Source organism: Lathamus discolor, chromosome 2 (genome assembly GCF_037157495.1).
Source record: "Lathamus discolor isolate bLatDis1 chromosome 2, bLatDis1.hap1, whole genome shotgun sequence".
NCBI lineage: Eukaryota > Metazoa > Chordata > Aves > Psittaciformes > Psittacidae > Lathamus > Lathamus discolor.
Genome location: NC_088885.1, coordinates 22,304,619 through 22,319,660, shown reverse-complemented (window position 1 = coordinate 22,319,660; position 15,042 = coordinate 22,304,619). Strand labels below are relative to the sequence as shown.

At 42.5% G+C, this 15,042-nt stretch overlaps 1 protein-coding gene across 2 annotated transcripts in view; it reads left to right on the top strand.

Moving 5' to 3' along the window:
- The first annotated feature begins 4,298 nt into the window (after positions 1-4,298).
- The window catches only part of TOP2B (DNA topoisomerase II beta), a 62,510-nt gene continuing 51,766 nt past the window's right edge, over positions 4,299-15,042 (top strand). For both annotated transcript variants that reach the window (XM_065666110.1, XM_065666109.1), the window contains exon 1: positions 4,299-4,906. In XM_065666110.1, coding sequence (XP_065522182.1) covers positions 4,853-4,906 — 54 coding nt within the window. In that variant the 5' untranslated portion in view covers positions 4,299-4,852. The remainder of the gene's footprint in view (positions 4,907-15,042) is intronic.

The following is a 15,042-nucleotide window of genomic DNA, read 5'->3' as shown; positions in this document are numbered from 1 at the left end:
CCTCCCTGGGCAACCCATTCCAGTGCCTCACCACCCTAACTGGAAAGAATTTCCTCCTTATATCCAATCTGAACTTCCCCTGTTTAAGTTTTAACCCGTTACCCCTTGTCCTGTCACTACAGTCCGTGACAAAGAGTCTCTCCCCAGCATCCCTACAGGCCCCTTTCAGGTACTGGAAGGCCGCTATGAGGTCTCCACGCAGCCTTCTCTTCTCCAGGCTGAACAGCCCCAACTTTCTCAGCCTGTCTTCATACGGGAGGTGCTCCAGTCCCCTGATCATCCTCGTGGCCCTCCTCTAGACTTGTTCCAACAGTTCCATGTCCTTTTCATGTTGAGGACACCAGAACTGCACACAGTACTCCAGGTGAGGTCTCAGGGGAGCAGAGTAGAGGGGCAGGGTCACCTCCTTCGACCTGATGGTCATGTTCCTTTTGATGCAGCCCAGGATACAGTTGGCTTTCTGAAGCCGGCTCATGTGCATTTTCTCATCAACCAACACCCCAAGTCCTTCTCTGCAGGGCTGCTCTGAATCTTTTCTCTGCCCAACCTGTAGCTGTGCCTGGGATTGCTCCAACCCAGGTGTAGGACCTTGCACTTGGCATGGTTGAACTTCGTAAGGTTGGCATCAGCCCACCTCACAAGCGTGTCAAGGTCCCTCTGGATGGCATCCCTTCCCTCCAGCATATCAACCGAACCACACAGCTTGGTGTCATCGGCAAACTTGCTGAGGGCGCACTCAATCCCACTGTCCATGTCAGCAATGAAGATGTTAAACAAGACCGGTCCCAACACCGTATCCCTGAGGGACACCACTTGTTACCGGTCTCCAGCCGGACATAGAGCCATTGACCACAACTCTTTGTGTGCGGCCATCCAGCCAGTTCTTTATCCACCGAGTAGTCCATCCATCAAATTGATATCTCTCCAATTTAGAGAGAAGGATGTCGTGTGGGACAGTATCAGATGCTTTGCACAAGTCCAGGTAGATGACATCAATTGCTTTACCCTTATCCATCAATTCTGTAGCCCCATCATAGAAGGCCACCAAATTGGTCAGGCAGGATTTCCCCTTAGTGAAGCCATGCTGGCTGTCACCAAGCACCTTGTTGTTTTTCATGTGCCTTAGCATGCCATCCAGGAGAATCTGCTCCAAGATTTTGCCAGGCACAGAGGTGAGACTGACTGGTCTGTAATTCCCCGGGTCTTCCATTTTCCCCTTCTTGAAAATGGGGGTTATATTTCCCTTTTTCCAGTCATCGGGAACTTCACCTGACTGCCATGATTTTTCAAATACGATGGCCAGTGGCTCAGCAACTTCATTCACCAGCTCCTTCAGGGCCCGCGGATGGATTCCATCAGGTCTCACGGACTTGTGCACGTTCAGAATACATCAGGCAGGTGGGTAAACCCTGAACACAGTTCAGATGACAGTATCAGGCATTGACAGTGTACACCCACAGAAAGCTGCTAACATGTGCTTTTGCTAGTTCAGCAAAGTGTTTGAGATACAGTTGTATAAATACACATGACCTGGCTAAATGTATACCTTTACATGATCCAGCAATGGGTAGACTTCTTAAATGCCTTGGAACCATGGCCTGAAATTAATTCACAATCAAGGGCACTCAATAATCTGAACAGCTCTTTCATAATTACAGTACTGGATTATGATGACATTATTTTAAAATGCAGTAGAATATGAACTTTTTTAAAAAAATAAAAATTTCCTGTTAAAATATACAATATTTGTTTATACATTATACTATATACATATGTTTATACTTTATAAAACGTGGAATGTGCACTGTAGTGTAAGAAATTTAAAAGAAGACTAAAAATGCTTGGAGGAACATCAGCATAGCCACCTACATTTACTCCAGCATCATACATAGGCTGAACAAGTCTAACCATGCACATTCACAGATCAGCAGCTGCCAGAAAGAAAGAAACTCCCTCTGTCCTTCTCTAATGTATATAGAATTGGCTGTCTTCAAGGTAGATCGCTATCTACTACTTGGCTCAGGATACATGATTGGAAAAGGCATTCCAACATTAAGAATGACCTATTTACTAAACTGCTGGAGCTACTGAGAACATAGTACACTAATATTTGTGATTTGTTCTATTTCTGCTGTATACATTAATGGTTCTCTACCCATGCAAAAACCTTTGAAGCACTCATTCTGTTTTCTCTGGTCTTTCTGATACTCATTGCAGCAGTCCTGTTTCACTATATATGAATTATTTTGACAGGTCCTACATATACATTTGAGAATTGGAAAAAACAGACACCATTCTAATCAGCAAGCCCCAAACTCTCAAGCACTAGGCAAACCCCTGCAAGTGTTACCTCATTCTTGTTCTGCAAGAAACACTCTTTTTCTTATTTTGCCCAAAGTGGAAGAAAACACAGCCTACGGCTCAGACGTTCATGTGTCTGCAATAAAACGGGGGTAGAACAGATAACTTACTTTCCCTTCCAGGCAGCTGCCATTATTTTCTGTAATCTCTGTGCAGCACTTAGATATTAGTTTAATAGGTTCCTTAGAAACTGGCAGAGTAAAATTATGCTAAATAAGCAATATTTACTAGAAATTCTTCTGATCCTTCCCTGGAGGCATAGTTGAACGTTACAACTGACTCCTCAAAGGCAGCTGCTCCATTTCCAATCCCTTCATTTCTCAGGAAAAGCATTTTGCAAAAGGGAAAATCTTTATTACTACTCAGTCAAAATGATTCTCTTCAGATTCCAATTTGTATACTAACTCAGATGCGGGGCTCCTGCTAATCCCTTCTCTTGTGGTTTTACATGGGCAATAATTCAAGAAGTGGAGCAGGCTGGACAAGGCAAGCCTTTGCCTTTCACACAGCAAAATGAAAGTTACTAATTGAGAAGCTGCATGTTGGGAAACATCTTTTTAGGCTTGTCAGAAATCTATGACCATAATATTTATCATCTTATGCATTTTACTTTTGGTGGTATCTTAAATTGTAAATATTTTTCATGCTCGTGCCTAAAATAACGTGAGTTTGGGGCTACATACACATTTAGGCCTAGGAAATAGATGCTAAGTTACACCACAGGATATTTCTTTTCAAAACAGCAAATATTTCAGAACAGGGCTTGTACTGAACACAGTAGAATTTCTGCTTACTAACAGTGTTAAAAACAGCAAGGGTAGAGTCTTATTTGGTTTTCATTCACTGATATGATGCTATTACACGGAGATGATCCCACCTAAGGTTACATGCCTAGAAGTTACATCTGAAGTCAAAGTGAGTAGTCCAGGCTCCCTCCCGAGTTGGTGGAAAAAGGCAGGCAATGCCAGAGGGCGACTTGGAGGGGCACCATGCTTTGGCAGTACCTTTGAGCATGTAGTCTTGTACAACCTACACAATAGTATGCGACCCTAGAGTAAGGCAACGTGTCGCTGGTAGAAAGAAGGCTCAACATAGTGGTGATGCTTGAAAGCATTCATGGTAGTAGCAGAATAAAGTTCTTTGGGGCCTCTGAGGTGAAGAGCTCCCCGTGCTGATTACCACAGCCCAGAAGAGGGCAGTGGTTTATCAACAAACTCCTGCCCGGAGCATCAGGGCTTCAATCCCGCTGGAGCACCCTCAGGGCACAGCCGCGGCGGCGGGGACGGATCGGTGTTGGAGCCGACTGAAAGCGGGTAGAGCTCTACCCTTTAATGGTTCCACCGTGCCCCGGACGCCTCTCCTACCGACAGCACCGCCTCTCCCCCACCCGCGGTGTCAGCATCCCCTTGCAGACTCGGGGCACGGGACGGCCGTGCCCCGCGCACCCCGCACGAAGCGCGTCTCCGCGGCAAGGCGGGCGCTGTCCCGCCTGCTCCTCCCGGCTGCTCCCTCCCTCCGTCCCTCCCAGCGCCCCCGCGCGGTGGCACGGCTCCCTGCCTGTTGCCACCCGTAGTGACGTCTCACAGCCGCCGCTCCTTCCGCCTCTTCGATTGGTCAGCAGCCCTCCCAGGCAGCCCGCCTCCGGCGCATGATTGGCGGCTCGGCTCGGCTCGGGGCGCGGGGCAGGGGGGGAAGGCGGCCCGGGCCGGTTGGACTCGGTAGGCGGTAGCGGCGCTGGTGCCGGACGGGGGCTGCGCACTTATTGTCTGAGCGCGGGGCGCTGGCGGTAGCGGGGAGGAGTGGCACCGGGACGGGACGGGGAGCGGAAGGAGGGCCGGGCCAGCTTCTGGTGTCGGCGTGTATGTGTGAGGGGGGTGGGGGCTGCGCGGGTACGAGCGTGCGGGTGCGCGGGCGAAGGGGAGGTTTTATTCTTAATCTGTTTTCCGGGCCTTTGTGGCTGCGTGAGGGGAGGGCCCGGGGCTGAGGAAAAGGAGGAGGAGAGCAGCGCTGCGGCGGCGGTGGTAGCGGCGGCTGTTGTTGCCGCCGTGAGGTAGAAGAACCGGCAGTCCCTTTAAACTAGCGAGAGCCGCAGGCCCGGCCGGGCCCGCCCGCTGCCTCTCGGCCTCGAGTTCGAGTGCGGGCGGCGGAAGGGCGCTTTTGTGCGGGCGGCGCGGCCCCTCGCTTGCCCTTCCTCTCTCGGCTCTGCGCTTTCCTGCCTCTGGGAGCCTATCTCAGCGGACTATTTTCCTTTGCTTCAGCTGCGCTCGCCGACATGAACTAGGAGCCGGGCCGAAGGGGGTGTGGAGCTGTCGGGGTGCCTGTGTGGGGTGTGCGTGTGTGAGGGCCCGCGCAGTGCCTGAGGAGCCGGGGCGAAGCGCGAAGGGCGGCCGCGCCGCTGGTTGCTGCGCTGTGCTGCGCTGCGAGGCTCGGTGCCGCTCTCTTCGGTTGCCTCCTTGCGCCCTCGCTTCGGCTGAGGAGAAACGGGTAGAAAATGGCAACGTCTGGAGGAGGCGGCGGCGGCGGCAGCGGGGGACTGACTTGGGTGGTAAGTTGTGGGGTTGTGTTTTGGTGGTAGTGGGGTTTGCTGTTTTAAATCATAATTATTTCTTTTTGCGCCCCTTGAGTGTGTGTGTAAAGAGCGCGGGTTGGCTTTTAAACGAGGAAGACACTGTCAGCTGGTTTAAAAGGGGAACAGCTGTAGAGTCGCTTGGTGGAGGGGTCCGGGGTATAGGGAGCGGAGGTAGAGGGCGAAGTCAGCCTGGGCTTGCGATTGTGGTGGGCCTGGCAGGAGCGGAGCTTGCAGCCTTTTGGGGGGGGCCTTCTGGGCGCTCGGGACTGTAGGGAAGATGTTAGTCCGTGAGCAAAGGAAGGCACCTACTGCCCTGGGGGCAGCGGGTGGGTCGGTAGGGCTGGTTTGAAGTTATGTTCTCTAGAGTGAGGTGTGGGCTGTCTGTCGTCCCGTAAAAGTCGCAGTTACTGCCTCCTGATGCTAGAGCAAAGTCTTTGTGGACTACCAAAAGGGATATGTCCTGATTCTGGCTTTTTCCCCCAGCTGTCTGAAAACCTGAAGTTCATAAGTTTCAGAGATGGGTAAGGAGGAGGTTTGTAAAGATATTCAGGGGGCTGGAGCTGTGTGCTTGTTATTGTCTCTTGAAATATAACTTTGTTATCTCCCAGAAGTCATAAGCAGGGGCAAGAGGGTGTGTTTGTTTTTTTTGTTTTTTTTTTTTGGGGGGTTGTTTGGCTTTTTTTAAGTTCTGTTTTTATTTCGGTTGATGGTGGGTTTTGGGTTTTTTTTGTATGTGTTGGATATTTTTTCTTTACTGCATTTCATGGGCTGCTCAGTAGTAGTAAGATTTGAGGGGGTGATAACTGAATGTAGAACTGGTGAATTCCTTTGAACCAATTACAGGCCTTTGAGAGCATTAGCCGCGACTCACAGTGCAGAGGAATGTTCTCCTTGTCTGTAGCAAGAGTGGATGCTCTCTAGTTTTGGTAAGACCTGAAGAAAGAGGAGCAAAGATGACCTGAAGGGGTCTGATTCAGCTAACCAATAACTTCCGTGCTGTTCTTATGCTCAGCATAGGGTTCAAAAGAGGGTAAGATGGTTAAGCAGAAGATGGTGTATCTAGGTAGATAGATGGTGAGGTAGTTGCGTCTTTAATCAGATGCATATGCTTTACAGAGTTGGGAACTTCTAAAAAGTCTTTAAGAGAATTATATCAAACTTGTTCTTCAGTTGTGTCTAAGTCTTTGATCTGTTGGAAAAGAATGTGAAGAGTATTACTGGGGCGAACAAATCCTGTATGTTGTGATGATGGATTACAACTGTGGCTCTAATTGCTGTGTTTTATGTTGGTAATTCTCTTTCATTTTAGGAAGCTGGAACTGTGGAAAGGTGTATTAAAAAATGAACAGGTTTCTGGGTGGGCCACTTAAAATTAGACTGTTTAGCTATGGGAACGGCCAAAGTAGAGAAACTAAAATTATTCTCCTTCCTGCAATACTGTGTGATCTTTAGCAACTGTGACCTTTGGATAGGTCTTCAGAATTAAGGTTTTTACCAGATAGGTTGGACCATGCAATTGGAAGTCTTACAGCTTATATAGAAAACTGCAGAATGGGTGTGAAAATCAGTGAGTAGGCATTTTTAATGAAATGTTCTTAAATGTAATGGGGATTAAATTATGGTGAGTCGGCAGTGTCCTACAACTGGAAGTAATCAAACTTTTCCTGCTCTAAAAGCAGTAAAAAATATTTTTGTCCACTTAGAGTATTTGTAGCGTAATAATGGGATTTTTAGTTAAAACTGTTCACTTTTTTTCAGAAAACAGTAAAATGCTGTTTCTTTGTCTCACATGCATTTTAAGTGCTGAAGATGGACTTTTGAGCTGGTTCCTGAAGCCAGGCCTGTTCAATGTCAGGTGTAGAACACTGGCATACAAAAACCCAATGTCGTGGCACTAAAATGGATGGGGCAGTGGGTATTGATTGGTTTAGTGTGCCAGGCTTAAAAAAAATGTTGGTTCATGCAATGGTTCATGAGTAGATGTCATATGTTGGCCTTGAGAATGAGAGGTACAGACCTAGGGACAGTAGTGGTTTCAGCCATCTGTTTTCAGTCTGCTTGCCATATATCTGCTGGATATCCAACTACTTGCTATTTGGTTGTAAGTTGTTTTGAAAGTATCCCGATCTATTTTTTTTTTTTTTTTTTTTTAGCTCTCTTACTAGTGTGTTGAAACCACTAAGATGCTTACTTTCTGAGTAAAGTATTTTGTATTGTTAGTGGTTTCTTAATAAAACTGAGTTAAACAGTTGAAAGGTAACAAAAGTAAGTCTAGTTCTAAAGATGAGAAAACATTCAAAACTTAGTGGGATGTTAATTTGTGTTTCAAGGTAGTAAATCCTATATATATAACGTTGTGCTCACATCTTGATAAAGAGTTGTACGTATAGCTTAGCTTTGGTTCTGATTTAAACAACATGGCTGTTCATTGGTTCAGCTAACTAAGAAATAATTAAATGCAGTTGTGGAAAAGGAAGGGTAGAGAATTTACCTTACAGCAGAATTTCATATGCATCATATGAGCATCAGGTGACAGCTACTTTTAAAAGCAAGATGAATTAAATGTTCATGGAAACAAAGAGCAAGTGATCTGTGTTTTCAGCTACCTGAAACAGAACCTGAAGAAATGTAACTAGCAATGGCTAGCTGATAAGTAAGCACGGTTGCCAGTGATGGGGACACATGAGAGTATATAAATTAAATATTGGCCTTCTATAGTGGGGTCATGGCATTGGTGGATAAGGGAAGAGTGATCAACATCATTTACCTGGACCTGTGCAAGGCATTTGGTGCTGTCCCACACAGCATCCTTGTCTCTAAACTGGAAAGGCATGGAGCATCATCAGAGAGATGGGTGGACCACTTGGTGGATAAGGAGTTGGCTAGATGGTTGCAGTCAAAGAACTGTGACTAACAGCTCAATATCCAAGTGGAGATCAATGACACATTGCATTCCTCGGGGGCTGGTACTGGTATGAGTGCTGTTCAACATCTTTGTTGGTGACATGGACAATGGGCTTGATGCATCTTCAGGAAATTTGCTGGCAGCACCAAGCTATGTGGTGCTGTCAACATGCTGGAGGGAAGAGATGTCATCCAGAGGGACCTGACGCTGGAGAGGTGGGCCAGTGAAAACCTCTTGGAAGTTCAACAAGGCTAAATGCAATGTCCTCTACGTGGGTCAGGGAAATCCCAAGCACAACTGAAGGCTGAGTGGAGAATGGATTCGGAGTAGCCCTGTGGAGAAGGACTTGGGAGTGTTGGTTGATAAGGAGCCAAACACAGTCCATCAGTGTGTACTTTCAGCCCAGAAAGCCAACTTTATGCAGGGCTGCATCAAAAGGAGTGTGACCAGGAGGTTGAGGATGGTGAATCTCTCCCTCTACTCCACTCTAGTGAGACTCACTTGCAGTACTGCATTCAGCTCTGGGCCCCCCAATACAAGAGGGTTGTGGGTGTGCTCAAGAAGTCCATGGAGCACCTCTGCTATGAAGGGTATACAGGCTGAGAGAACTGAGTTTGTTCAGCCTGGAGAAAAGAGAGCTCTGGGGAAACCTTGTGACAGTTGACCGGTACCTAAAGGGGCCTCTGGAAAAGCTGGAGAGGGACTTCTTAAAAGCGCATGTAGGCATAGGACAAGGAGGAACAACTTTAAATTGAAAGAGGGGGTATTTAGATTAGACATTAGGAATAAACTTTTCCCTGTGAAGGTGGTGAGGCAGTGGCACAGATTGCCCAGAGAAGCTGTGGCTGCCCCATCCCTGGCGGTGTTCAAGGTCAGGTTGGACTGGGTTTGGAGCAGTCCTGTCTATTGGAAGGTGTCCCTGCCCATGGCGGGGGGATTAAAACTAGGTGATCTCAAGGTCGCTTCCAACCCATTCTATAATTCCAACATGCTTACTGGGAGGATTATCATTATAGAACTGAAAATAAACCAAAATAACCTCTGATTTATCAAATGTACTGGTTACTTTTTGAGGAACATTTATTTTTTTTTTTCCATCTGGTTGATTTCATTGGATCAACTTGCAGCTCCGCACTCTAACAGTTGGTGTAAGGTGGAGTTTTGACCAAGAGATTGATATTAATTACTTTTGGTGGATGATTTCCAAGGGTCACCCACAAAAGTGTTAAGTTGTATTAAGAGTTAGTTACAAAAGCATGGATTTGTAACTAGAGAAGTTTTCATTGGTGAAACATAATGGCATTTTCTAATGCTAGAAAAACCCTGAACAAAAAAAGTAATTCTTCAGCCTTTGTGTGTTTACAGACTACAGAAAATGAGCTTTTGTACTAGTACAGTAATAGTACTTTTTATTTTTTTTAATAAATATGCCTCTTTATAGTTAAAGTGAAGTCACTGCAAATAACGCTGATACAATAGTAATGCCCACAAAGCTAAAGTGTTTCCAATAATCAGTACTTCGTGAGTTACTTCTGTCAATGTTTTCAAGGCTTTATCCTTGACCCTAAGAGCTACACAAGCCTGATAAATGAAAGCTAAGTCTCCTGATAAATATTGAAAGCTTCGGACACCACTTCCATTTTCCTGCCCTTTGTGAAATTGATTTCATTTCTAGAAAATGCTAACTTAAACTGAATATGTACTGAGTGTTAATATGACCTTTCTTAATTAAAAAATAAACCACCACCACCACCACCACCAAACAACAAAAGCAATAACAACAACAACAACAAAAAAAAAAAACAACTCAGATGTGTGCTCCTTGAATGGAGCAGAATGGAAAATATGTATATGTTTGTTTTATACTGGTTCATCTTTGGCTTGAATAAATGGCTGTAGGTGTATGTTGGTAAGTGAAAAGATAGCAACCTTTCAGATAATCTAAATTCAGCTATTGGCACTTCTCAGCAGTTTCAAAGTTTACCTAAAAAATAACTTGTAACTTAATTTTGTGTTGTTTTTTTTTGTTGTTTTTTTTTTTTTTGTGGGTTTTTTTTTTTGTGGTTGTTTTTTTTTTTGTTGTTGTTGTTGTATGGCGTGGTTTTGGTGGGTTTTTAAATTTTTTTTTTTTATTAATATAAAGGATGTGTATGTAATAGAGAATATAGCACAGCAGAGTCAAAAGAAAACAGAATACCCCCCCCCCAGTTAAAACATCTCCTCTCCCCTCCAATCATTCTGTTAAACTGTCATTGTCTTTCTTTTATAATTTCATTTGAAAACAGATGCTCTTAACTGTAATGTAGGGATAGCTTTCAGTTTGACTTGGCTTTTAATAATTTGTTTTGGGAGGATTAAAACCTTTCTTTTGAGTCATGCCTGATATTTTCCGTCATAATTCACTTATGATTCTGCACTAGGTGGTTTCTAAATTTATAGGTAAATTTTTTACACCTGAAATATGAACTAGGTCTCTCTCCTGCACCACGGATCTGCCCATCATTGGTGTATGCTGAACTTCAACTGTTGCTTCAATTTGGGAGCAGGGGCTTTTGGGTAGGAGCAAGACAGGAGTTCCCTTCTTCTGACAATATAATGCTTGACAGGGTGCCCAAGAACTGTAGTATGTTACTGGTCGGTCTGTAGACCCAGGTTAAAGCTTGGAATTAAGTTTTCTTTCAGTTTGTCTGAACTGTTTCTTTGATGTCTGAAGCTAGGCCTAGAACATGCTTGTCATGTGTAACAGTTGTTAATACTGTTAATTTTACTGTCTTATCTTTCCTCTGTGGTGTCTGCAAAGGGAGAAAAAAAAACACCTTATTTTATTGCAAAGTCTTGTTTCAGTGCTTCTTTCCTGCTCTTTATGATCGCCTACCTTTTCTTTTGCTATTATTGATCAGAGAGCTCTTTGGGGTTTTTGTGTGCCCTGTGTGTCATTGTGTCCCTGCCCTCTTTTTTGTTATACAGTAGAAGGAAGGTCAGGCCTGAAATAGGTGCCCCGATATGTTACTATTTACATTTATTAAACATAATGCATTTTCTAGGCTTTGAGTTGTGTAGTGTATCAACAGTCAAGGCAAAGCAGCATTCTGTCTTGCTCTTTTTGAATTTCTGATTCTGATGCCCTTAAGGAAGCAGTGTTGCAGAGATGTGATGACTCCTGAATAATTCTAGTGCTAGAGGTAAGTGTTTGTGGCTCTGTTTGGTAAGTCAGACACAATAGTTCTAAAGAGGTATTTGTTCACTGTTATGGGTTGCCTGCCAAAAGACAGTTGTTATATCTTACCTTCTATCCTTCACACCACTGTCCAGTGAAATACTTTTGTGGTCCTCTTTCTGGTCCAATCTTCTCAATGTTAGAGACCTGAATAATGCAGGATCAAAGTGACAGAGGTGATATCAGGTAGAGGCTTGGCAACGGAACAAGGTCAGTGCTACCACTTTGACTGCAACTGTGCCAGTCTTACAACTTAATACACATCTTCACTCTGTGAATTTTGAGCTGGGAGGAAAACTTGTTCCGGTGTAGATGAAAGAATGCTGAATGTGTAGAAGTGAGGAACTAGATTGTGATAAGCCCTAGGAAGAAATGTGTATCTTGTGGGTGGGGGAATTCATTAAAAAAAAAAAAAAGCAACAACATGGGTGATTACTTTAGGTGTTTGGTGAGGAAGGTATACATTCAAGTATGTGTACTCTGTTGATGTTCTGTCTAGATTTGTGTGTGTGTATGTTGATTTATAATATCCATGCTGTATGAAATAGTAAGTAAGGAATTACTTTATTTGGACAGATAAAGTAACCTCTCCAAATAAAAGAGCATGTAAGTAATCTAAGGTAGGCAGTTTAGGGTTGAAAAAAATTATAAGTTAAATCTGGTATTTTATTTTCATAGACTTTATTTTCCAGAATTAGATTTTTACCTTGCATATAAACTGTCTATGTCTATGTGCAAAAGCAGTCTTCAAATGCCTTTGTTTCAATTAATTAAAAGCAGCACATGTGAATCTTAGCTGACTGAGATGAGTGATTCCACTCATGAGGAGTTAGTTTTATGTGTATTATAGACTATATGGAGAGAGCTTTGAAATGAAAACTGGTACAGAAAACTTAATTTTCCTCATCTAAAAGTAACAATTTCTTTTGCAAGTCACCCACAAAGAAAATATTATTCTGCACTATACAGGCAGTTTGGAAGGGCTTAAAAGCAGATTAAGCAAAAATATGTTGTTCTAAATGTAGATAACTATGAAGAAGCATTTCTTGACAATTGTATGCATGGAGACCTACTGGTATCTTCTCAAGTGCATGTAGTGAAACCTACGTGTTTTGGAAGAATGATTTTAATACTTATATCCAAAATTTAAAGCTGGTATTAAGTCAACTCATGAAAAATGTTTTTACAGAACTTTGAAAATAAATACTGAAATTTGAAGTATAATTTAAGTTATAGTAACCAACTAAGGTGTCAAGATTAAACACACTGAATGTTTGCTGGTTTTATGAACACAGAAGAAAAGTGCTTCTCAGAAGCCAAGTCATAGACCATGTCTTGGTAAATTTTGTTCAAAAACGGTTTCCTTGCTGTTTTGTTTTGTTTTTCTTTTGGTTGGTTGGTTGGTTTTGGTTTTTTGTTTGCTTTTTTTTTTTTTTTTTCCAGATAGTTCAGTAATAAGGACTCAAAAGGTTGATGTGAAATGCAGGGAAAGATCTCTCCTGATAAGTAAGAATCAGATCTGCTGGCTTTAAAACTTCACTGTGATTATAAATGCTGTTACTCTTATCAATTGAGTCCTTCTGTTATGTTTTGAAGTCAGTGTTGTTAAACTTTTTCAATGATATCTGCTCATCTAGTTTCATTTAACAAAGCTTTATAAAAATGCTGAGTCTTACTGCAATTCCACTTTATGTATAATTGCAGTTTGCCACTGAAAGTAAAATACTGCTTTTAATGTTTTCCTAAAATGATAAATCTGCATATTTGTTACACTAACATTTAAGCAATTGGTTTGGGTTTTTTTAACAAGTAATAAAAAAGGGTGTTAGCAAAGTTAGTGTAAAGACTGTTTGAGTTAGAACATGTTTAAGAGGTTCAGATCAAAGTTTCAGATATGTTTTCCTTGGGACATAATTAAAAAACCTATTAAAAAACAAAAGGCACAGAGGAAGATTAAATCACTTAATCTAATAGTGTGAGGTGTCCCTGCCCATGGAAGGGGTGTTGGAACTAGATGATCTTAAGCTTCTTTTCAACTCTAACTGTTCTATGATTCTACTATGCATGTTTTTGCTGATTTGTGAGGTAGAATTGAAATTGATATATTAAGCAGTCCTCCTTTCTTGTAAGCTGTGTGTCTTTAAAAGGTACTGGTTTCTTTTACTTTTTTATTAGTGGATGAGTGGGCCTGGTTATCTTGAGGCTTCCTATTCCTTCTTTAAGATGTTGAGCAGTTGCGAGGACAGGTTCATGAGAAACTGGACAAATGTATAACTTGGTGAGGTGCCAAAATCTCTCACACCTGCTTTCTCAATCTGTGAAGGAATCTTCAAGGGGAGAGCAAGGAACAGTATTTTCTTGTCTTGGAAAAACTGCAGGACCTGTGACATTGAATAGTTCTTTTCTTATAAATCAAAATTAGCTGCTATAAAGTAGGGGGGGGAAAAAGCCAAATCAAACCAAAACCACAAGCTCTTGCAACCAAATAACTTGATATGCAATGTTTCTGTAAGAATTCTGCAGTTACGCCCGCAGAAGAGTATCTTTATCTACAAGGAATTGGTAGCATGAGATTCAGTTGAGATATTAGAAAGCAGCTGTAGGTGGTAGCTCTGGGGTATTTTGACTTTTTAAGGAAGAGAGTGTAGTAGTGTATGAATGTTTCAGTCTTGTGTTTATTTCTGTAATAGTTGTGTACCATGATATAAAGATACAAAAGTGGCAAGGTGTTGGGGGAAAAATAGCACTGTTTTAGACTGCTAGAGAGTTCTAGTGCACGCAGTCATACAGGCTGTTGCTTCCATGCATCAACACAGAGCTCTGTGTTGGCTGGGGTAGTGTTTCCTGTCGGACAATATTTAGTGATCCTAACTTAGTCTTTTCCACCACTGTTGTATTACACTGTTGTCATGAAAACTTTCAAGTATTACATCACAGTCTTGGAGTAAAATGTAACCAAGTTACAAGCAGTTTCAAGATGTGTGAATGTTATTCCATTTTGTTATTCAGAGGATTTTTCTTAAACTCACAATTAAGAGACTATAAAAGCACATGAGGAGGTAGCTGGGGTGTGTGTGTGGGGAATAGTTCCTTATCTGGTTTGCTGAGGAGGGAAGTGATCTAGATATTTGAGATAAAGCAAATCCAAAGTTGTACCATGTTTACCTGCCCTTTCTGATACTAGTTAAATCTTTAAGATTATGCCATGTGGACTTTCTCCTTTTCCAGATGAGTGATGAACATGCATGTTAGGTAATAGAAAGATGATGAAAATGCTGAACAATTTAAAAATTAATGTCAAGGTATTTGAAATTACTTTGAGTCTACTATATGGTACTTTTTATGGAGGACTGAATTCTTCTGCCTGCCAAGATGCAGTTCTTAAAAAATTAGAAGGTAGAATTTTGATGATCTTCAAGACTTTCAGTGCTTTGCTTTTAGTGAGCAATCCTGAAAGACTGTTCGTAATAAGTTATGTAGGGGGATGAGTGGCTGAGGAAGGAGCGCACAGGGAGCGGTGCTCAGGCTTTTTTGCCTCATTGCTGCCCATTTTCATCCTTCTGAGTTTGTGTATATGTCTGGAACACAAAAACTGTGTTCCTTTCTCATATAGTTACTACGGGATAGAGACTAGAATATGTAGTATATTTATGAGACTTGAAAAGGATTTCAAGGTTTGTAAAATCTCCAGAGGAGCAATGCATGTTGAATAGTACGAATTGAGCTGTTAAGCTCAATTTTTGGGTTTGTGGCTTTTTTTTTTTTTTTAAGAGCACTGGATTAATATTTACTTTAATGTGCAAGAAAAATAATAGATCTTGAAAATGCAGAATACCAGAAAATGTGGCTGGCTTAGCATAGGTATTCATGATCAGTGCAAGGTAGACACGCAAATAACATGAAGGTATATAAATCCTAATACATGTATAACTCTTATACTCATGAGAGTTCAAAAATTTGATTCTGTTGTATAGTGAATAATTGCTTCCT